The 24777-nt window shown below is 40.5% G+C and overlaps 1 protein-coding gene across 1 annotated transcript; it reads right to left on the minus strand.

Moving 5' to 3' along the window:
* Window positions 1–288: 288 nt before the first annotated feature.
* Window positions 289–19211, minus strand: LOC146649528 (desmoglein-2.1-like). Its single transcript, XM_085387232.1, has 14 exons — window positions 18970–19211; window positions 15884–16009; window positions 15470–15628; window positions 15215–15356; window positions 14666–14823; window positions 12798–12932; window positions 12501–12686; window positions 11435–11862; window positions 11184–11326; window positions 10421–10642; window positions 3544–3786; window positions 3181–3311; window positions 2754–3056; window positions 289–2556 (listed from the first exon to the last, which is right to left on the minus strand). Exons 1-14 carry the CDS (start codon window positions 19012–19014, stop codon window positions 1498–1500), a joined length of 3480 nt encoding a protein of 1159 aa, XP_085243358.1. The 5' UTR covers window positions 19015–19211; the 3' UTR covers window positions 289–1497.
* Window positions 19212–24777: the final 5566 nt, after the last annotated feature.

Here is a 24777-nt window from a genome sequence, read left to right on the forward strand (position 1 = left end):
TTGCATCTGGGCAATACGTGTAAACGAGCTGTTATTATTGTGTTTATTTATCAGTGCTTGTATGAAGCCTTTTCAATTTATTTTACCAAAAGAAAACGTAGCATCACTCTGATATTCTTTGAGTGTTATGAAAAGTGCTATGAACCAGTCAACTTACCAATATTTAAAAAAAAAAAAGATTTTAAATAATTAAATAACAAAAATGAACTCACTATATTCCAAATTTGAGTTCATGGTAGAAAAACGTGGAACTGACACAGGGAGAAAAGTGAACATAAAACACTTGCAGACCTTTAAGTGCTCCATACCAAAGATTTTATTATCTTAAGCATAAATGTTTTTCCCCAATACATGCTTTCCCATTGATATTAGGCCACCACATGAGTGTTCAAATATATGGTAATAAATGGATTGAGTTTTTACAATTTCTAACCATTAAAAATTATACATTCAAAAGGAAATGAATGAAACCCTAATACAACATTCAAACAACTGAAAAATGTCAATTAATTACTGAGTTGAAAGTGTGTGAACATGCAACACAAAACAGGGTCCCCATGTTATCCAACATTTACTTCTAATTGCTTCCTATCTTAGGAATATAAATCTTATGAATTCCCCTGTGCCTCCACATCTAGCAAACAGAGCAAAATCAGCCCACTCAAGACAACAACAAAAGCTACAGGTAAAGCCAAACCAGTTGAAGCTGGTATGAAGGAGAGCAAAATAGGATTTTCCCTATACCACAGCAGGACTACTTTGGAGGCTTTAGTTGCACAGTGTTAGTAAGGAGCCAGCTATCTTTAAGCTGGAAGTAGTCCCATCAGTCACTCTCTCACGTTCAGATAGTCCAATTAACATACACATGCATCATAAAGTTTCCATATTAGAAAGAAAACAAACAAGTTAAAATAATGGTTATAACAAAGTTATATATTTGTAGCCATTAATTCAATTTTATTTATTTAGAGCCAATTCACAACAACCAGTGTCTCAAGGCACTTGATATTGTAAGGTAAAGCCCCTACACTAGAAACACCAGCAGTCATGACCCCTACAGCAAGTGCATTCAACAACAGGAAAAAAAACCCCGTCCCATTTAACAGGAAGAAACTTCTGGGAGAACCAGGCTCAAACTGGGGCAGTCATTTGCTGAGACCAGTTGGCAATGAGGGGAAAGAGAAGAGACCAGAAAAAAGACAGGACACAAGGAAATAGTAGTGGTTTATAAAGTGAAAAGAAAAGTGAAAAGACCTTACTAGTATTTATTGTAATGTGTTGAATACTATATTAAACAATTTGCAATGAACATTTCATTTACTGTCTGTACTATTAAACATTTAAACCATTACAGAGATCTTTTGCATGTTTCCATGTAGCATACAAGAAAATTAAGCAGCACAGCTCCCACCTGTAACCTCATATGCACATAGTGAAGTCATAAGAATAGACCTGGAACATATCTTTGCCAAAAGTTTGCACTTTTGCCTTTCTCAGTTAAGTGAATTTCTCCTGTACTTTGTGGGATACAGGGCCAGCGGATACTGTAACAGTAGAGGACCCAAACTTACTGGTCATAGAGCCAGTGGATTGGCTGTCCTTGTAGAGAATTCTTTCAGAGCCAAAGACCTCAGCCTTCTTTGGCAGACCATTTGCATCTTGAACAAAGTTCTCTCTGACCATTAGGATTTTTTGAGATCCAGGAAGGTCTCCTGGTTGTAGAGGACCTCCCTCAACATAGGAAGCCTGATTCCCCTTCCGCACTTTCATTGACCCTGCAGGGACCTTACCCTCTACAACCTTCATGGTCTGAGAGCCAGACAAGTTTGTAGCTTGGATCAAGTTTGCAAGACTCCGCTGGGCACCACTGTTATCCACCAGCACCATGGTGGGCTCCTGGGCTTGTCCACTGGACAAGAGAGTGTTTCCCTGAACAAATACTCCTTGGGCAGGTCCAGATTGCGTGTTGTTAACCAGTATCAGGCCTTGAAGGTTGGTGGTTGGTGCTTCAGCCAGGATCATAGTGTTCTGAACCTGTGGTTGGACTACGTAATGCATTGGCTGCAACACAGGAGTGGTTGTGTAGTAGACAGGCTGCTGTTGCTGTATTAGAACCATCTGGCCTTGATTTGCCAACCCTCTTGTCATTGTATTCATCCCTTCCCTCACTGCAGTTGTACTTTCCTTTGCCATTTCAGAATGCTTGGTTGTCTTCATGACCATACTCTGCTCCACTTTGGGCATGGTTGGCTCCAGTTTGGGTGGAGGGGACAGTTTTTGTACACTCACCGAACTTGAAACTGAGGTTGGAGGATTGTTATAGACATTAGACACAGGAGGTGGCACTTGTTTGTCATCATAAGAAATTTTCTCGCCTCTGCACACCTCCGCGAGAGTCTTGAATTTTGGTCCAAGGTTATCAAGAAACTGAAGATCATTGTCTGACTCCAAAAGGCTACAGCAGCCTACTGAGCCAGCAGAGGACCCTTGGCCCTCATAATCATACACCAACAAACCATCTTTCACGCCAAGGTTATCATTTCCATCAGTGACTTTCTGTTGAAGTAAAAAGGACACCATTATTCAGATAGTATTTTTCATGTCAACTCTTGGTATGTGCAAGGAATTTTTATGAACAACTAAATACGTTTTCAGCCTTAAGGGCTAATCAAAACACGTCCCTGTAATTAATTCAAATCTCTGCTTTGCTTTTCATTAGCTACTGAACCTTTCCAACTCATGAGATTTCTTACCTGATCGTAATATTGCCTCAAAAAGTGGTCTGGCAGAGCCATCCCATCATAAAGTCCTACACCTCCCAACGATTCTCTTGTCTCAGTCTCAGAGTAGAAACCACTTGGATCCTGTTGGTTCATGCCCCAAATTTCTTTTCTGTAACTACCTTGGTAGTTAGCCCCGTTCAGCCTATTAATGGATCCCACAGATTGTGCGAAATCAAAACTGCCCAACGCATCCATTGCTACAGGTTTTTGAGCCATGGCTACATTTAAGACATCTCCATCCAGTTGTGTTGGCAAGTTCAGTAGTGGCACGTCCTATAATTGCGCCAAAAATGTACATGTTAGTACAAAGTTAAAAATCACTTTGACACAACTTTCATGTAGGCATCACCACATTAGCCAATATTCTTCAGTGCAGTGAAGAAAATACAATTCTCACCGTGTTCTCTCCCTGACGTTCAGTATGGTAGTTGATGAGATGTGACTTTGTATCAAATGGCATCTCAGTAAAGAGGTCTGGGAAGGTTGCAGCACCTCCACATTTGCAGAAGAGTAGCAACAACGGAATCACTGCAAAACCAAGTTTTAATTAACCTTAAATGTAAGGTATGAGGGTGCAGTAATCCTTCAAGGAAGAAGCTATAATTTATATACACAATAAAGTAACAATAAATGTATCATAGTCTTACATCTGTCAGCAGCAGCTGTTTATTTAAAAAACTTTAAGGTGGTTTCCCTCTTCTCTTAATTATCCAAAACCAAAACCAATACATTATGGCAATTAGGATGAATTAACACTTACACAACAAGAGTAATAGGCCCAGGAGTAACAGCCCAATGCCTGCAGGTCCCAACTTCGCTTGTTTGCTTGGCTGACCCATGGCGCCTTTTTTTCCACACATGATTCCATCCTCACAGGTGCAAACTTCAACCTTGACTTTCTGTGGATCTTGACACATGTGCCCCTGCTGATCCTTCACCAAAAATTCCACCTCATAAATACCAGGCCAAAGAGACTCCCGAGACCGCAAGATAGCTGCAGTGTCTGTCAGAAAACAGAAAAATATGTGAAACAAATTGAACATGAATTAGATTATATAATTTCTGTAAAAATTGTGGTGGGATTGTTGCTACTGCCTTAATAAAATTCAATTCAATTTTAATTATCCAACAGTCGCCTCAAGTTGCTTTATATTGTAAGATAGATCCTACAATAATACAACAGAGAAAATGCCAACAATCATATGACCCTCTGAGCAAGCGCTTTGTCATGAGTGGGAAGGAAAAACTCCCTTTTAACAGGAAGAAACCTCCAGCGGAACCAGGCTCTGGGAGCGGTGACCATCTACTGAGACTAATTGGGGTGAGGGTAAGAAGACAGAAAAAAAGACATGCTGTGAAAGAAAGAAAGAGATTAATAACAAGTATGAGTCAATTCAGAGAGGCCTATTAACACATAATGAGTGACAAAGGTGACTGAAGAAGAAATCAATGCATCATGGGAATTCCCCAGCAGCCTAAGCCTAATGCAGCAAAACTAAGGGAGGATTCAGGGTCACCTGATACAGCCGTAACTATATGCTTTAACAAAAAAGGTACTGTACTTGATCTGGGGTTTGCTGCTTAGTTAGCTAAAACAAATCTCAAAGTAGCCAGCATATTAGGCTACAATTGTACTGTGCCTAATAACATGTCTAATAAAGTTGGTAGGGGTGTAGCTGATGATGTAGCCAGGTACACAGGTGCACCTTATATAGTACATGGTGTGGTACTTATACAGCTGTGGTGGCAGGGAAGGGTTTTTGGAGCTCCAACATGTGAGAGGTGAAGCTGTGGATTCAGGAGAAGTAGTGGAGGAGGACTGGGTGGCAGTCTTTATTTTCATGACTATTTACATTGTAGATTCTCACTGAAGGTATCAAAACTATGAATGAACACATATGGGATCATGTAGTAAACAAAAAAGAGTGAAACAACTCAAAACATGTTTTATATTTTTGATTCTTTAAAATAGCTACCCTTTACTTTGCACACTTTACATTCTCTCAATGAACTTCATGAGGAAGTCACCTGAAACAGTTTTCCAACAGTACTGAAGGTGTGCCCCAGAGAGACACTTGTTGGCCCTTGTGCCTTTTCATTCTAAAACATCTAACTGGGTTCAGGTCAGGTGACTGTGGCCATCTTGTGTGGCACTTCATCAATCTCCTTCTTGGTCAAATAGCTCTCATACAGCCTGGAGGTGTGTTTTGAGTCGTTTTTCTTTTGAAAAATAAATGATGGTCCAACTAACTCCATACTGGTTCAGTGTGTCTGCTTGTTGCTTTTCCTGAGTGGTGGTTTCTTAGCAGCTATTTGACCATAAAGGCCTGATTCATGCAGTCTCCTCTGAATAGTTGATGTAGAGACTGACTCTCTGCTGGAACTCTATGGGGCATTTACCTGGGCTCCAGTCTGAGGTGCTGTTAACTTGCAATTTCTGAGGCTGGTGACTCAGATTAATTTATCCTGAGCAGCAGAGGTGACTCTTGGGCTTCCTTTTCTCATGTGAGACAGTTTTTTTCATAGCACTTGATGGTTTTTGCCACTGCACTTGGGATACACTGGGATACATTCAAAGTTTTAGCAATTTTCCAGACTGACTAACCTTTAGTCCATAAGTAATGATGGATTGTCATTTCTCTTTTCTTAGCTGATTGGTTCTTGCCATAATAGGAATTCTAACAGTTGTCAAATAGGGCTGTCAGCTGTGTACAAACCTGATTTCTGCACAACATAACTGATGGTCCCAACCCCATCAAGAAGGAAAGAAACTCCACAAATAAACCCTGACAAGATACACCTGTGAAGTAAAAACCATTTCAGGTGACTACATCATGAAGCTCACTGAGAGCTGTGTTGTTGTTTTTTAACAATTTTTCCTTTGCTACATAATTCCGTAGTGTGTATTATATAAAAAAATATTCCCGGCTCGCCCCTGCAGGCAGTCTTTATCCTCCTAGCTTGGGTCCTCTACCAGAGGCCTGGGAGCTTGAGGGTTATGCGCTGTTCCTAGGACTGCGCTCTTCTGGACAGAGATCTCAGATGTTGTTCCTGGGATCTGCTGGAGCCACTCGCCTAGCTTGGGGGTCGCTGCACTGAGCACTCCAATTACCACTGGGACCACTGTTACCTTCACTCTCCACATCGTCCCGAGCTCTTCCCTGAGCCACTGGCACTTCTCCAGCTTCTTGTGTCTCTTCTTCCTGATGCTCCTGTCAGTTGGTATTTGTTACATCTATCACTACAGCCGTCTTCTTCTGATTGCCCGCCACTACTATGTCTGGTTGTTTAGCCATCACCATTTTGTCCATCTGTATCTGGAAGTCCCTCAGGATCTTAGCTCGGTCATTCTCGACCTCCCATTTTGACCTCAGGACTTTCAGGCCATAGTCGGCACAGATGTTCCTGTATACTGTGCTAGTCACTTGGTTATAGTGTTGGTTATGTATGCCCTGCCTGCTAGCATCTTGCACCCGGCTGTTATGTGCTGGACTCAGGGGCACCTTTACACATCCTACACGTCGGGTCTTACCCGGTGTGATGGACCCCAGCCTCTATGGATCTTGTGCTCAGAGCTTGTTCTTCTGCTGCCATGATTAGTGCCTCTATGCTGTCTTTCAGTCCAGTTTTGTCCAGTCACTGGTAGGATTTCTGAATGTCAGCCACTTCCTATATCTGCCGGTGCTACATACTGTACAGGGGCCTGTCCTTCCATGATGGTTAGTCCTCCTTCTTGGATTTGTGCTGCCTGAGGTATTCACTGATCACGCGGTTGATCATGATCATCTTCCTGATGTACTGGTGGACATATGTTGTCTCAATATGGAATGTTGTACTGACACTCACTAGTCCCCAGGTTCCTTTCTTCCGCATAGCACAGGTGTGTGAAGGACCAAAAAGCTCTCCAGAGAGTGATCTGTACAGCAGAACGCTGCTGCAGGATTGCTCTCCCCCCGCTTCAGGACACCTACACCAGGAGATGCCGGACTAGAGCAGCGCAGATACTGAAGGACCCGTCCCATCCTGGCAATAAACTGTTCCAACTTCTGCAATCTGGTAGAAGGTTCCGCATCCTCCGGGCAAGGACAGAGAGACTCAAGAGGAGCTTCTATCCCCAAGCCATCCGTGCCCTAAACACACACACCCGCCCTCTCACATCATCTATAATTGACTGAGACAGGACTCTTCCAGACACTAAACCAAGGCACAATGTACATTTCAATTCCTTTAATTTTAAATATGTTTATATTGTCTATCCTGTAAAATAGTCAGATATCTATTCATATTAATGTACAGAATTCACCTGCTTGCTGCTACTACTGCACATTCACCCAATGTATATACTAATATATATATATATATATATATATATATATATATATATATATATATATATATAATGTTCTTCCTCTACACCCCCCCCCCAATTTTTGCACATGTCGAGGAGCGTGTCAGACTACATTTCACTGTGTGTTATACTTGTATAACTATGCATGTGACAAATAAAGAACCTTGAACCTTGAACACAGTCTCAGGGTGCTGGACTTGTGGTGAAACCCTCCGTGCATGGTCAGGAACTGCCTGCTCTTGACGTCAGTGACTTCTATCTCCTCCTGTGGCCAGCTTATTGTCCCAGCAAGGTACCTGATTACAGGCAGGGCGAAGATGTTGATAGCCCGGATCTTGTTCTTACTGTTCAGTTGACTCCTCAGGACTTGCCTGACCCTCTGCAGGTACTTGGTGGTTGCAGCTTTCTTAGTGGCCTCTTCATGGTTCCCATTTTCCTGTGAGATTTGAAGGTGCTTGTAGCTGTCCTTAATGTCTGCAATGTTGCCTTCTGGTAGTTTGATCCCCTCAGTTCTGACTACCTTCCCTCTCCTTGTTATCATCCAACTATATTTCTCCAGTCCGAACGACATTCCAATGTCGCTGTTGTACATCCTGGTGATGTGGGTCAGTGAATCAATGTCTCATTCGCTCTTGGTGAACAGCTACATCTATGTAAATGAGGTCGCTGACAATTGCTTCATTCTGTAGTCGGTATCTGTAGCCAGTCTTGTCAGCGAGGAGTCAATCAAAGTTCCAAACATGAACTCAGAGTAGCTCCACCGTTGTTGATCCGTATTGTTGATCACTTCAAAAATTAGTTGGGGCAAACATTTTCAGAAGGTAAGTGGGAAGATTTCTCCAAGTGGTGAAGACGGCTGCACAAAGGGCATCTACTGTCTGGAGCTGTTGTCCATTTTTAAAAAAAATCCTTTGCCATCCATCCCCCCAAATTTGTAATTGGATTTAGATTAGGGGAACATGCAGGATGGTCCAAAAGAGTGATGTTATTCTCCTTGAAGAAGTCCCTTGTCCTGCGGGCATTGCGTACTGCAGCATTGTCCTGTTGAAAAACATAGTCGTTAACACACAGACGAGGGCTCTCAATCATGAGTGATGGTCTCTGCAACATCTGGACATAGCCAGCAGCCGTTTGACGCCCCTGCACCTCCTGAAGCGCCATTGTTCCTGTCATGGTCTACGGTGGGTGGCTGGAGTTTCCATTAGGCTCCTGAACTGACCTGGGATCCGCCCCTGGGCAGGGCCAACTCCAGCTCCTGCACACCTGGAGCCTATTGCAGGCTATCAAGCCAGAGGGATTTAAACCACACATCGATGTTCACTCACTGCCAGTTCGTCATCAACCCATGTTGGTAACAGGTCTTGTGTTTCAAATTCTCGCTGTGATTCATCTTACTAACAAAGACTCTTTTGTGCTACAGTTGCTGTACCCACCCTGGCTCACTCCACCTCCGGACTTGGAATACCTAGTGATCATTTTGGAAATCCCTCTGTGCCTCACCTGCCTGCCCTCCTGCCATCACACTCCATCTGGAGCCCCGGATCTCAGGTCAGCCTTTCCACGCCACTCAGCCTCCCCTGGATCTTCATCATCCCCCTCTCAAACACTCCAGGTCCCTAACTGCAAGTAAGAATTGCTGCTCTTATACTGGCCACTTCTGAGCTGCCTTCACTACCCGCCTAACTTCTATATCCTCTCCCCTCAGTGTGACTGTTCCCCACTCAGCTCCGTTCCACTTCTCAGGCCTCGTTCCCTCGCCCTAGCCACGTTCCCCTGGGCACGCCACACCAAGGCTCCACGTCTCGTCATTTTCTGTCTTTGCCACGTTTCCCTTTTTTTGTTCCCCTTGCACTTAACCGTAATAAACTATTAAATCATCTACCGTCTCCGCTCTGGGTTTCTGCATCTGAGTCCTATTCAGTACCGGCCATCCGTCGCCGTGACAGTTCCACCAAAGGAAAAAGCACCCAAGACCATTATGACGTCCCCTCCACTGTGGCGCGTAGAGAACATCTCAGGTGGCATCTGCTTGTCATGTCAGTAACGTTGGGGTCTTCCACTTGACTTTTTTGTTCCACAATCCTTAGGATCATTTAAGAAATTCCAAATGACTGTCTTATTGTGCCCCACCTCAGCAGTGATGGTGTGCTGCAAGAGACCATACTTGTGCAGTTCAACAACCCAACCACGTTCAAATTGGGAAAAGTTTTTTTTGCCTTTGACGTCAGAAGGTCATGACAGTGTGACCACCTGACAGAAAAAGACAATGAATCCACATTTCTGCACAGATTTGGCCTTTTAAAGGTATGTGGTCCTAAACGTTTGATCAGCTGTAAAACAGCCTATTTCAGTTTAAGTGTTGTTTTTAATAAATTACATGCTCAAAAAAATGTTTTGTCTCACTCCCATTTCTTCTTGTAGCATGTTGAAAGCTCTACATTTTACCTTGTTAAGATCCAACCATGCAAAATATGATTTTTTGCCATTTTTCAAGTGGTCTTAAACTTTCGATCTGGACTGTGTATATATGTATATACATATACAGAAGTAAAAAGGAATCATGCAAATTGAAGTGAAATATAGTGAACTAATGTGATAACTGTAATAAAGTAGCTTTTGCTAGAAAGTGGTCAAAACTTTTATGTGAGAGGTCACAGGGAGAAGGTGAGACGATGCTTGGATGTCACATCAAGTGACTGGATGCAAATATTGGCCATGTGAAGATGGAAAGGTGGAGGGAAGAGGATGTATAAAACTCTTTGCAGGTAACCATTAGCCGTTATTTCTTTGTAGTTTTGTCATAGCGAGCAGAAGATCCTCTATAGCCAGAGCGTCTTCTCTTTCTTCCACTAAAACTTCAATAAAACCAATAGATATACAGCAACAATTTAGATTTGATTATTTAAGATTTTTACTTTTTTCTAAAATTTAAATTGATTTAATTATGTGATTATTATTAACTGATTGAGCCATTTGCTTTTCCCTTGCTAAATCACTTAAATAAAGCACCGTATCTGCAATTAAAGTTCATTTTGTTTATTTCAATTTTTTTTTTGAAAACAGTTCGTCAGATAGGTTTGTTGTGGTACTGTTTTGAACGTGACCAATCACATTTGAGCCATCGTTTCCTTGGAGTCTATTTCTTAACTGTAAAAAGTCCGATAAATTTGGACAAGAAGAAGTTAACACAGAGAAGAGAGCAAGTACACACTCATCTTCTTTGGCCAGTCGGTGGTTCAGTCTCTGAATGTACCACACTCATGATATTGTGGTGATGTTTTCTACTCACCATTAAGATGCTCCACTTGCCATTTTCCCTTAGTGCCTTCTGGGAGGATCTCAAACACAAAAGGAGGTCCATTGGGAAATGCATCCTCATCATTAGCGTTCACTATAACAGCATCCACTGTTGTGCACATAGTCTCCATGTTACTTGTCAAGATGGGGCAGTGGTCATTAAAATCCTCCACTTGGATGGCTATGGTGCCAGTGGCTGTTTTATCAGGTGTGTCTGGTAAATTAAAAAAAAGAAAAGAAATAAAAAGCAAGAATTTAACATTTTTCCTTTGATTATGTCCATTTTGTCAGAGATAAGTTCAAGAACTATTTGCTTTACTATTACTATTTTTGGACAAAAAGTAAAACTAATATTGATTTTGTTTATTTACATGAATCTTACTGCTGAATAGCCATTTTGTTTTTATTCATGACAAGTCGGCATTATACAGACCGTACAGATGTATTTAGCCAGCAATGTGATGCACTTGTAGTTATGTTGCATTAGGTTTTTAATCATGCATCAATACCCTGACAGTAAATAATAATTTTTTCGTCTACAAAATATCAGGCAATTTGTTTTCAATATTATGTTTAGTAAAAACTATCACCGGTTGTGTTACATTTATGTTTTTTAATTTCACAGTAAAGGAAGTTGGCTTGACTAATAAGTGAGAAATTCCCAGGGGTTGCAATTCCAAAGCTACTTTTCAAGGGTACTCCCCTTACGTAAATAATTTTTGAAGTGTCGGCATTTATACAGTAAAGCAGCATACCTTCTGAAACGCAGAGTATCTTGGCAAAATATGTCCCATTGACCAAGTGTGGAGATTCCCTGTCAGGCATCTTGTTCAGTTTGATCTCAGCTGTGACTGGGTCAATAGTTAGCCAGTTGTTAGGGTCGAATCCCTTAATATACCTACAGCAGAAATAAGCTATATTGTTATTACGGTGAATAAAAGGTGAAATTGACACTGTAGTTTAGTTTTAGTGGCTTTAATGTGCACTTATTTGTATATGCACTGACCTGACATTTTGAGCGGGTTTCCTAGTGTCTCCATCTATTGCAGGGTAGCTGGCAATAACATCTTTAATGTTGAAGGAGGTGCTTCCCTCTGAGACATGAATGGCTTTAACTTTGGGATCAAACTTTGCCCTTTCAGGCTGGTTCTTCACATTGATTTTGATAGGATAGGTTTTAAAGGGTGTCCCACCAGAAATCCCAGCAGCTCCAGTTGCACCCCCTGCTCCTCCACCACCCCCTCCTCCTCCCCCTGCTCCTCCTCCTCCTCCCCCTGCTCCTCCTCCTCCTCCTCCTCCTCCTCCTCCTCCCCCTGCTCCTCCCCCCCCTCCTCCAATAGTTATTCCAGCACTTGTCCCAGATCCATATGGCTGAGCCTTGTTCCTCACAGATAGTCCAAGTTCAATGTCTTTTACATCTTCATAGTCCACAGCCTACACAGATGACAGACAGAAACAAAGATTATCTGTTACAATTCATCATAATAATGACAGATGTTTGCATTTATTAATGGTCTTCCTGAGTTAAATGAAAACAATTAATCATTAATAATTCACAAACTTACTGCCAATTAGTACATGAGGTTAAAGAAAATGTCAAAGATATACAGAAATTCTATTCATAATTATATGGACAAAATTTTAGGCAGACCCAAGAACAGTCAGATAAGAGATGATGATCTCATGGGCATGCACTACTTAACTAACCGAAAAAATTTAACTATTTCACAATATAAAACATGTATTTGTTTTTCTGGACAGTACAGTTTGCCGGACAATTTGATCAAACGGACACTGGACTATTCCACCAGATTTGGTGTTTAAAATGCATATCGTTAGCTTCATAGCATAATTGCCTAAGTCATTTGACTAAGTCAATGACTTAGGCACTTATGCTATGAAGCTAACGATATGCTCTGAGATATCAAGATTTCTATTTGCATTGTTTTTATGCTGTATTAAAGACTAGGATTAATAATAATAATAATAATAATAATAATAATAATAATAATAATAATAATAATAATAATAATAACAACAACAACAACATGTTTCATTTCAAACTGCAGTACCTTATCAAGCATTAGGATTCCCTCGTTGGTGTTGGGATCTGTTTTAATGCTAAAATACCCAGCCTCGTTGCCCTTGACAATATCAAATACAGCTTCCCAGTTGTCAGTGCCTTGCAGGTCCAGGTCCTGTGCTTTGATCCTCATCACCTCCACACCTTCTGTGTTCTCCTCAATGCTACCTTCATACTATAGGTGGAGAATATAAAAAAAAATCATAGGGGTTATTTCAGCAATATGTTGCATATATTTGTAAATAACTACACAGTTGATTTAAAAGAGAGCAAGAAAGAAAACTACCTGCTCTTTTTCCAGAGTTGGTAGGTTGTCATTCACATCACCAACAGCTATAGTAACAGTGGCAGTTCCAGTGTTCCCCTCTGGTTTACCATTTAGGTCCTGACCTTTTACTGTCAAGATATACTGATCACATTTCTGAAATCACAGACCAATAAGTTACTAATTTCTTAGAGAGACTGCATCACACTTTACTGTAGCAATATTTCTGGTTAGCTATCCATTAGGTAGGTAGGCAAAATAGCTAACCAGGAACACTTTCAGTGATCAAAGGGAAAAAAACAAAAACTGTCCACTGATATAAATTTGGTGACTAGTATAGTCCATGAATTTGCCTTTGCCTCATGTTCTCCAGTGCAGGATTAGAGAAGGATCATAGGAGCTTGTACTAAAAAGACTGTTTCTCTAACTCCAAGTCTCTTTGTTCTGGTCACAAAGACCAGAACAAAGTTTCATGACTTTTCCCCCCAGCTTCCACACAGATTGAAGTTTCATTAGTCACTTTGTTCTAAAACTTCCCATTTACAAGTATAAGTCAGTTTAAGTTATTGGTGTTTGTTCTGTTTCCCCTATTGTATGTAAATATTATGGCCAAACCACTATAAAGGTAACCCTGCAGCGTCTTTGTGGTTAGGTCAGTTTGTGCTACGTCCACACTAGCCCGGATAGATTTAAAAATGGCATTTTTGTCTGAAAACGCTCCACATCCACACTAGCGTTTTCAGTCGTATTCACAGAGTTGTGCGTCCACATTGAAACGGCTGAAAGCGCTTATGTTCCAGTATTGCGCATGCGTGAAAAGCAAGAAGATTCGGCCTGCCTCATTTCTGTCTGCCGTTTATTTACTTTCCATCTCTTTGAAACGTCACGGCAAAATGTCGAGGAAAAGCACAGAGTTTTTTTAAATGGACTAACAATGAGGTGGAGTTGTTGCTGCGAGTAACACAAAAGTACAAAGTTGCAAAAGTGAGTGAGAATTAAAGAATTTGAAGAAAAGCTATCTGGAGCATGTACATACTGAGAGCGTTTTGAGTTTTGAGAGCGTTTTGAAAACGCCATCTCAGTGTGGACGGGAGGCCAAAATGTAGAGAAAACGATGCGTTTTCAAACGAAAATGCATTAGTGTGGACGTAGCTTGTGAGTTAAGGTGGATATACTTTGTTTGGTTAGATACGGTTTTTTCCAGTAGAATTTATATTTAGTAGACATCTTTGAAGGGCCCATAAATTATATTTTGAACTTTGTCCTTTTGAACTTTTTTTTAGGGTAAAATAAAAATAACACACACACAGAGACACACACTTTGAAATCCAGAGTTTTCATTAAGCACCAAATATATTACATATCATGTTTTAACTGTTTAAAACGTTTAATGTTTGCAAACTTTCTCATATTTTCTCCGTACTCACGGTCAGGTGTTCTGTAAAAATGCTGTTCTAAGCAGTTTACTGAATATATAGATAACCAAGTTGTTTGTTGAGATTAGGGAAAGCCATATGTATAAAAACAGAATTCCAGAGTGTGGAATTTAACAACAACAACAAAAAACAAATTACCTGAGCTGCAATAAAATGGTTAATAACCAAGATGATAATTATTTTTGGCAAATAATAGAAATATCAGTTGATTAACATCACTGCTCATTACTCTAATAAACATTATGTATTTACTGAACTTTACCGTCTGAAAAAATGTCTTAAACTAGATTTTCATTGGACTTTAAAATTCAGATGCTAGAATAATTACTCTAACATCTGATTGTATTATTAATAATCATATTATGATTATGATTATTATTATCATTAAATATCAAAATTCAAATAAAAAATTAACTACATAGCTCTGAAACTGGTGTGGGGTTTAGTTCATACCTCTCTGTCTAATTTGTTTTTGATGAAGATGGACCCGTCACTGTTCATGTAAAACATGTCATGAGGTGGTGTCTGGTCTATGATGGTATGAAAAACCTGGGAATTGGGATTGTCTGGTTCATCGGCATCCGTTGCCGCGACTTTCATAACAAAAGTCCCTGTAAGCATATCAAGGAATGACATTTTAATTTCTCAAAAAACAAAAACAAACAAACAAAACCTCTCTGTGGCATCTTCAAAAGTTGAGATTACGACGACCTGGATGATGGAGAATCTACACAGACAACATCAAGAGTTCTAGTATCGCCTAATACCTTCAACACAACCCATCTCACAGCTGATGTACATTAAAAAAAACACCCTGTTCCATAATACATTGTTTAGTTTGAGTATAACATTACATTTAAGTAAGTTCAACCTGTAAGCAATGTAACAAAAACAAAAACTTTGTTTTCATTTATTAATTGAATATTAGTCATATGGGAATATGGAGTCATCACATGCCGGATAGTGATTAGTGAGGAATTTTCATAAAAACGAAGCACTAACCTCTCGGTGTAAGCTCATCCACACGCCCAGTATAGACGTCTTCAAACACTGGTGCATTGTCATTCTGATCAGTAACCTTGAATCGTACGTCGATGTTTTCCTCTGCCAGAGTGCCATCATTGTACCTAGCAACACCAGAAAGCTAAAATTGGAAACCTCGTTAGGTTTAATTAAGACGTTACAAATATTTATGTAAACTGTTGATACGGAATGCACTGAAGTCATGATGGAAAATAACCGTTTTGTCTCACTCACATTGTACATACTGATGAACTCTCTGTCAAGTAATTGGGTCACACGAATAAATCCAGTTCTTTCGTGAACTACAAACACATGGAAGGGATCTTGGTTTGCGCCACGGCCATTCAGGAAGTATTTGAGATTTCCTTTACCATCATCTAAATCTGAATAAATCTGAAAATGAGATGAAAAGCTAAGCATAGCATAATTCACAAATATGTCATAATCATAGGACAATAACAACAACAAAGACAACACAGATTCCTTATAGATTCCTCATATCTTAGTATGTTAATGCTAAAAACCTTAATATATTGTATATCATGATTTTCTAACCCTAATAAAAATTATTTTAATCAATTTAATTAAAATAAAAAATTAAAAGATCATCAAAATAAAAAGGAATAAAAAACTAAATCAATGACTCACCCTGGCAAGAGAAGTCTTTTGTGTGTGGTCCACATTTTCCTCCAATTTCAGTGGTGGGGGAAGCCAGGCTCTTTTTCTTCTTATTAGACTGTCTCCAGATTTGGCTTTCGTCACAACAGCCTGGACCTGAAATACAACACATACGCTTAAATATGTTTGGAGAAATCACCAGCCATTTAAAGAAAACAAGAACACCCATTTTTAATCCTTGTCAAGCATTTCTTGGAATTACTGTCTGTAATTTAAAACCTAGAGAGATGCTTAAAGATCAGGTTTTTGTTATATATCAGTTTGAAAAACCTTAAAAGCAACAGTCTGCAATTGTTTGTCAATCTTCTTGTCTTTAGCAGGTAAAATATGACTTGGCGAATAATTCACTCACAGCAGGAAAGTTTCAGGTCTTTACTTTCAAAAATTCTTGCTCTGGCTGAGTTGTCACACATACATGCTCGCCGCACACACACACACACACACACACACACACACACACACACACACACACACACACACACACACACACACACGTATGTAAATATGTGTGTGTATGCATGCATGTGTGGCGTCTCAGCCAGCCAACAAACTCTGCAGGCTACATTGTGAACTAATCATAAATCAAGATGCTATTAAACTGTGCATGTAAAAACACACACCTTGCAGGGGCTATAAAGCTGCTAGCTTTCCCACACACAAAAGCTGACACATCTCTTGCCACTACTGGAAAGGTTCAGTTGAAGCATGTAAGGTAATAATGAGAAGAAAAGTAAGGAGTGGTTGTATACTTTTACTGCCATCAAATAACTCATTCAGAGCACTTAAAAACAACTCTCTATTCACTTGAAGAAATCTCTCTGAGGTCAGAACCTTATTTCCCACACTTTTATAACTATGAAACCAAATGTATTTATTATAGTGACCTAATGGTTTTTCAGAATGTAAAGTGAAGAATCAACAGTTATAGATAATAATAACATTCAGTTATGAACAACAGAATTTTTCCTGAGAGTTTTTTACTTTTGAGTTTGCGGTCTGAATGCCAATAGCTATTCCATCCGAATCACATCTTGATTCAAGCAACACCAAACAACTTTAGTTCGGTAAAAAGGTAAAATAGTACAAAGGGGGAAAAAAGCTCAGGCGTGTCCAAGCTGGCCTAGTTAATGCAGAGGCTGAACTAGAGTGTAAGCCAGTGTTGTGCCAAAAAGCGACTGAAAAAAAGTGATTTCAGAGTTTTCTGTGTGTGTTTTGTAGTCTACAATGCTTACTTATACTGTTAAACAGACCTTAGTGAACAGGATTTATGAATGGGTTAGATTCAGGGGTCTCAAACTTAATGAGCTGTAGGCCACTGCTTGCGCAGTCTTCTTATTGGAGGGCTGCTTACGTGTTCAAATAGTAAGAAAAAACCCCCAAGAATACACCCACAAATATGTCTAAAAATGCAGTGGTTTGTTTTTTTAAACTTTAAATATTGTATAACAAGAGAAAACTGCAAACATGAGTGCAAATCTTTTTTTCCCCTCACTCTTAACTGAAGCCTTTCAGTGAATTACCAAATACACAAACTGATACTCTCTTTCTGCCTAGACACGGTCCAGCACTTCTGCTATGATTTTGTTCGTATTTAACAAAATACAAATGCAGACATAAGAGTACACATTAGGTTTTGACTGTTATTGAGAATTGTTTTCTTTACAAATAACTGTCACTGAACTAACACACCCGGTCCTTCAAGATGTTTGTACTCTCTGCTCATATTGCCTTCATATAAAATATATACTTTTTGCTTTTTACAGAACTTATTTTAACATTGCACTCAGCAACAAACAAATCCTCCCAAAGAAAAAACACCTAAAGGGCCAAATCGCATTATATTTTTTCACAGCAATATACAGTAGGGGTGACACAGTCGTAAGTGGTCCCTGGGCCGCGAGTTTGAGACCCCTGGGTTAGATATAAAATAGAAGAACTATTCCTTTTTGAAGTATCTTTATGACTGCATCATTTTAACCATATTATAATCAATCCAGTCCTCCTTGGTAACCTATCACATCACAGTTCTGCTCTATTTGTTACAACTTCTGCTAGCCAGCTCTCTCCCGAAAAATACATTTTTAATGTCAATGGCACTTTTTGCCGGGATAAATAACAGGATAAGTAACAGTCACTTTCCAAAAATTGATTAGAGCTTCTGATAGGGATGCTCCCTCTACCTCAAAATTACTTGATATATTTTAGGAGAGATGTGTTTGATCTATTTTTTGACAGATTATAGATCAAGCAAGTCATTTATAACAGTTTAAATGTGAGCAATCATTTTATGGCAAACACCGGGGTCTTGCCAGTGAAGCTGCCCCGACACAATCTGTTTCCCCTTCTGGAGCGCGCCCTGGGCAAGGACAGCGGATCCAGTCGACTCCGCCTCAATTCCAACCAACAGTCGTGGCTGATATTTTACTTTAGTAAAAAAAAGTTAAAGACGAATGTCATTACATTGCCGTTCATTTGTTTGGGTCACGACAGAAAATTATACATTTATTGTTGTCACGTTGTGCCGGAGGGGATTATTTCAGCAAACTGAGGACGTTTTGCCTGATAAGCGCATAATCACGTCTGCGGGAAGTCGACTTTTCTAAACTAACGCTCAATATACCAGATTCTCAAACCACATTTGTCAATGATTTGGACAGGGGGAGGAAATTGCGGCAGGTTCAGCTTGATATTATTTATAACACATATTTGATTTTATTTATTACAAATTATCTCCGGGATAACTACCTTGACACGGCATCACGTTTTAGCAGACGATCGCTTTTTAGCACCGGTTTTGCTTCATATTGCCTGCTGAAATCACGATGATGCTAATTTTACTATTCATAATTGTGATTAGATTTAAAAATGCTTGACTATAATTTGTTGTCTTTAATCTATTATACATTTTGATTGATTTATGTTTTAAAAAGATGAAAAACCTAAATAATAAAAGCAACAAAAGAATCACATTATGAATTAAGCTTGTTTCATAGAAAAAAAACTACTTTCCATATGAAAGTCTTTTCTAATCGACACAAAAGTCTTTCTGGACTCACCACAAAAAGTAGCAACACAAACACGGGCCAACAAATCCGAATCATGACTGAAGAAACGTCTCAGGGGAGTCTCCCAGCGGCATGGAGAGTTTCTTACTGTCTGGATAAAAGCTGTCAAACGACTATCAATTTCACTGGCATCTACTTAAGACTTGGAAAAGAAAAACATCACGCCAACGCCAACAACTTTTACTGCGATACAAAAGACACGTGGGCGTTACACACACTCAACAAAGGCAACACCCTGGCTGTTTCGTGCAGGTGTGGCATTCACTGAGCGCATGCGTGTAACCTGCCAAGTGCAAAGTAAGCCACACCCAATTGTTCTTATAAGCTCATAAACATAAAAAACGCATAGTAACACAGGATACCTTACAATTTTAAAGATAATTTAAACATGTGAAATTATTTACTCCTGCACTAACCTCACCAGGCGGATGGATAACACTTCCCTTCCTTTTCTTGTTTGTTTTTGTGTTTTTTGTTGGCTCCCCTCCCGGGCCCCTGTTTCCTCCTTTATGTGCGTGCGTGCGTGCGTGCGTGCGTGTGTTCATTCATGCGTGCCAGTTTATGGGCATCATCAGGCCAAAAGGTATTTCCCACGCTGAAGCCAGCCACACCCGTCTTCCATCAACACTCACCAGCTGCCACTGAGTACCCTCGTTAGTGGCAACTATTTAATTGTGTTGATGCTGGATTGTTGAGTGGAAATTATCTTTACGTGTTGTGACTGAGTACACTAAACTAACCTCTACAGTACATCTTGTGTTGTTAGGAACCTAGAGAGGAGTGTGTCATGGTGGGAGTGGAGCGTTTGTAATTATCCAAGGTTGGAGCCATGTCTTTGAAAGTGTTTCACTATTGTTCACATTCTCACTGTAAATAAATGTATTGTCTTGGATCAGAAATTCCTGCATTTGGGCCCCGTTCTTGCCAACTGCATCTCCATGAGAAAATGTTTAGAGTTTTAAGGTGTGTTTCAGACCCAGTGCTCCAATGTTGGAATTTGTTCACCTCCACCATCAACGCTACATGTTGCTGCCTCCTGTCCTCTTCCTCCCTCTCCTCCCCCTGTTCCGTGGTAGCAGCAACTGCAGACACCAGATAAGTTTTCGGTAGAGTTGGAGAAAAGTGGGGGATTTCTCACCCAACGTGCGCTTGTTTTTAGGCAGCAGAATCGCACCTTTTCCTCAGACAGTGCCAAGGTTTCATTCATGGTGGAGCTGCTGATGGGACAAGCGCTAAAATGGGCTCAGGTGGTACTCAAAACTGACGGGGAGGAGCAGGCGATGCAGCTCGGACCAGCTACGCTATCCCATTCCAACCGGGGGAGAAGACTGCTGGCGGGTGAGTGTTTCTGTTGTGGGAAAAGAGGACACTAAATTGATACTTGCCCGTCGCAGCCAAAAGAGTCTGCCTGTCAGTAACTGTGGGGATACTAGGGTTCACCACTCAAGATGTTTCCCTGCCTGGTCTTACCTGCCAAGAAAAATTACTGTATATGACCCACACTCACTCGTGCGCTGTGCTGATCAAAGGCTCTGAGACTCTTGCTCAGAGCCTGTGTCCTTCAATCATGTGGAGGAGGTCAACCTGTTTTTGTTCCATGCCCCTGGTACTCCATTGGTTCTCGGCTGTCCCTGGCTTAGCCATCATAATCTGCAAATCGATTGGGCTAAGAATTGCGTTTCTGGTTGCAGTACCTGGTGTTACAAAACCTGTCTGCGGTCCACTATGCCCAGTATTTCCATTACTGAATCTTTCTCCTCTGCCTCACCGTCCCAATGACTGCAGTATTAACTTATTTCCTGGTGCTCTATTGCCCGCCAGTCGGCTGTATAGACTTTCTAAAGCCTGAGAGAGAGGCAATAGAGAGCTACATCACTGACTCACTAGCTGGAGGAATCATTTGGTCATCCAAACGTCCACCTTCATCTCCACAGTCTTGAACTGGTTCAGCTCTATGTAGTTCTGCCTGCACCAGTGCAACATCTGGTCCACCTCCTGTCTGTATGCGGACTGTCATCATTCTGGATCAAACCAATGAGAGTGATATCATCCACCAACTTTCGGAGTTGATGTGTTTCATCTGCGTTCGTCCTGCTGTTGTTCCCTCCAGGTTTCAGGTTTTTCCTAGATCTTTGTCTCTGGTTGCATCTTTTTGTTAGCATTCCTAGTTTAGGTTTTTCTTAGTTTAAGTTATGGCCATTCTCTTCTCTTGTTTGTATGTTGCCTCCTACTGTAAATAAAGCTCTCTCTCAGTAAGTCAGTCTTCAGTGTCTGCTCTTGGGTCCACACTCTCTTCTCTACATAATCTGCCTTGCAGGACGTAACAAAAGTACGAATTTTAGTAATTACACATTAATAAATAAATTCGATGAATAGACCACAAAAAACAAATGTTAATTTCTCACATATGCATTGAGAAATGAACATTTTTCCCAAACCAATTGGATGGAAAGCTTCAACGCTTCATTAGCCTTCATCCGGCTGGAATGTTGGGAGGCTGTTCTGCTCCAGGTTGCCACTATATTGGAGGTACAGAGCGTCAAACATGAAGTGGCAAATTCCAAGTCTTTCTATATTAGGGTGGAACTGAAAGCTTACCAAGTACTTAAAAAACAAAGGAGAGTTTGACAGTCTTTTGTTTGGTATTTTTATCATTGTGAACTAACTTCTATATTTGAATAAAATCATTAGAAGTAGTAAATAGAATATCTTTGTCATGATAATAGAAATATCGATTAAGGTTAGATGATTGATGCATGTATGGTTTGTTCTGGGGAGGGGGCTTAAGCTTTAACCTGTCTTCAACCTGGCAAGGTGGCACTGTAGGATTCAAGTTTTGACTAGTAAGGTTATTATCATTAATGAAAAACAACAAAATAACTAGAACTAAATAAACATTTTTTTAACTCAAATAAATACAAACAAGGGTTTGTGAAAAAAGGAAAACTAACTGAAACTGTATTGAGCGTTCCCGAAACAAATTAAAATCAACTAAAATAATCGAGAAAACGTGCTTAGTTTTTTTTAGTTCTTTGTTTTTGTGTGCGTCAAACAATAGTCCACGGTTAATGTGAAGTCTAGTTTCTATTTTTTTTTTCTTGTTGTGTTGCATTATGCCAGCAGATGGCAAGTGTATCATCATGTCAGGAAACACTGGGAGAAAGTGCAAGAGTCTAATTTGAGATTACTTTGAATATGACTGTTTTTTTGTTTGTAGAAAACAAAACAAAAAACAAAACACACAGTGCTTTTCTCTTTTTTTTATTTTTTACATTTTATTTTATTTCTTCTTTAATGCAGTGCTTCTAACAGCAACCTGATGGCTACTGGTCAGTTCGTAGGAGCATCACAAACAAGCGGAAGCATTGCGGAATATGTTTATTGAGACTGGGATCTCAACATAACTATGTGAGTCAGTTGCTTTCAAAAAGTTCAAAAAGCACTTCACTTGAATCAAAAAATCACAACACTTAATGCTGCAAGAATCAATGGTCTCATAGGGACTAACACTGATATAGTAAAGCAGAAAAAAAACTAATAAAAGAGGCAAGAAAGCAAACCCTTTGTGTAGCTGGCTGAAGCATAAGTGTGATGATTCTGGGTCTTTGACCCAGTGGTTTGTGTTTCAACCAGACCTAAACTAGTATCGGTATTTTGTAAACAAATTGTATGTGGGATGAAAAAAATTCCTGTGTGCAAGTGTGCCTCCTCCATCGCGTCCACCTGCGACGGCTCCCGGGCCTGGCAGATCCCCATGTACTAAATAGAAATGAAGAAGTTAAAGAACTGAGAACAAGGAGGGAGGGTGGGGCACGTAAACGAGAATGAACAGCTTACAGAACTGGGGGAACCTATATAGATGACAACTGGAGGGAGCGTGTTTGGAGACGTGGTCCCGCTCCTGAAATTCCGATACATAATCTCTAATAAAAAAAGAAATCCCCCACTCGCCCTTGCTAGGTTAATAATGAGAAGGAAGACAAAGATGCCAAGTTTTCACAATTTTATATCAACCTGTTACAATTTCAATTTCACTTTTTTCCGTGGTGCCATGGACTTCAGTCTCTCTGGCTCAGAGTGTCTCTCTGGTCTCTGGTCACTCAGGAGACCCAAACGAACAAGGAGCACCACAGCCAGGCAGCAAACACCTTTACTGCGGGCCACAAAAACAAAATGTTAACATAGTTTGATGAGGTTTAAGTCTGGAGACTGTGCTGGCCACTCTTTGTTTTCAAGCTTACCTTGTTCTTTTTTCCTGAAGTAGTTCTGGCATAGCTTGGACTTATGTTCTGGGTTATTACCTTCCTGTAGGATGAACCCTTGACCAACTTGGTACATGCCAGAGGTATTGCATGGAGCTGGTTCAGGGTGCCTATCACTCTGTACAAGTCACCGACCCTGGATCCAGCAAAACAGGCCCAGACCATCACACTTCCTCCTCCATGTTTTACATTTTGCTCCATCAGTCCATAATAACATCTTCCAGTCCATGGCGGTGTTTCATCGCCCAGGCAAGCCTCTGTGTCTTATTCTGATGTCTTAGTAATGGCTTTCTTGCAGCAACAAGTCTTATCAGACCTGCATCTCTCAGCTAGTGTGGACAGAGTATTCTTACAACTCTTTGACTTCATCACCCACTGGACACTCATGCTTCAAATCATCCTGGGGCTCTTAGCCACCCCTGTTTTCTTCTATTGAAAGTAAGTGCTCTGTGTCGTCAGTTCAGCACCATCTCAGCTGGTGTCAGCAACTCTAAGGGTGACACGGGCTGCTCAGACCGAGGAGCGAAATAAACAATGTGCAGACCATCGTTGGACTCCTGAACCCCGTTATTAACCTGATCACAAAGTATGGCTCTCTATCAAGTATGTTCCCTTACACACTGAATCATGCAAACTCTCACCTAACCTTATTAGACCTTTTAAAATAGAGGCTCTGATCAACCCTGACTCTGTGCAGCTGAATCTGTCATGCAAGATGTGCATTCAAAGTGTTTTTCATGTATCTCAGTTAAAACTCACCCTTTCCAGTCTCCTGTGCCGCCATCTCACCTCACCTGACCTGCCCAGCTCATTGGTAGCCCCCCAGTGTACATCGTAAGGAGGACTGTGGACAAGAGAAGATTCCTGGAGTCCACAGGCAGCTGCTCTGGACAAGGCCATGCTCTGGGCCTTTCACCGCCTCCACATTGATAAACATGGTTGGTTTCCAGCATGTTCCCATTAGGAGAAGGGGGTTCTGTCATAGCCCACCAGTCCTCCTGTGTGTTTGTGTGTGTGCACGTGTGCACATTAGTTAACCACACTTTACTTTTACTCCACCTTCTTCCCATGCATACCTGTGGTAATCAACCCACCTGCTTGTCGCCTGGTGATCGGCTGGATCACCACATCCAGCAGAAAGGTGGCATAATTCCCTGTAAAGTATACGCTCTACAACACTGGTCATAATTTAGAATTTTATATGTTTTTATTGGCAAAAATATTCTTCACAATCACATAACACCCCAGGTTTTACATATCAACGCAGCCACAAATCCTTACCAATGTAATAGAAAACCCCAAAGATTTAAAAATAATTCTCTGACTGGGGGGTCAGCCCAGAAATACCTATATCACCAGAAGCAAACCTATTTTATTAAGCCTTGCATGAATGTTTGAAAGCTCTTGTAATCACAGTGTATTGTTTCCTGCATTGACATGATGGTATATATGACCACACATGATTGTATCTGTCAAAGGTCTATTTGACCTTTGATAGGTCAAGGTCACCAAATTATTCAAGTTCACTGTTAGTAGA

The sequence above is a fragment of the Rhamphochromis longiceps genome, linkage group LG17 (assembly GCF_057381845.1).
Source record: "Rhamphochromis longiceps isolate RC_006_pf linkage group LG17, R_longiceps_female_GT1.1, whole genome shotgun sequence".
In the NCBI taxonomy this organism is placed as follows: Eukaryota; Metazoa; Chordata; class Actinopteri; order Cichliformes; family Cichlidae; genus Rhamphochromis; species Rhamphochromis longiceps.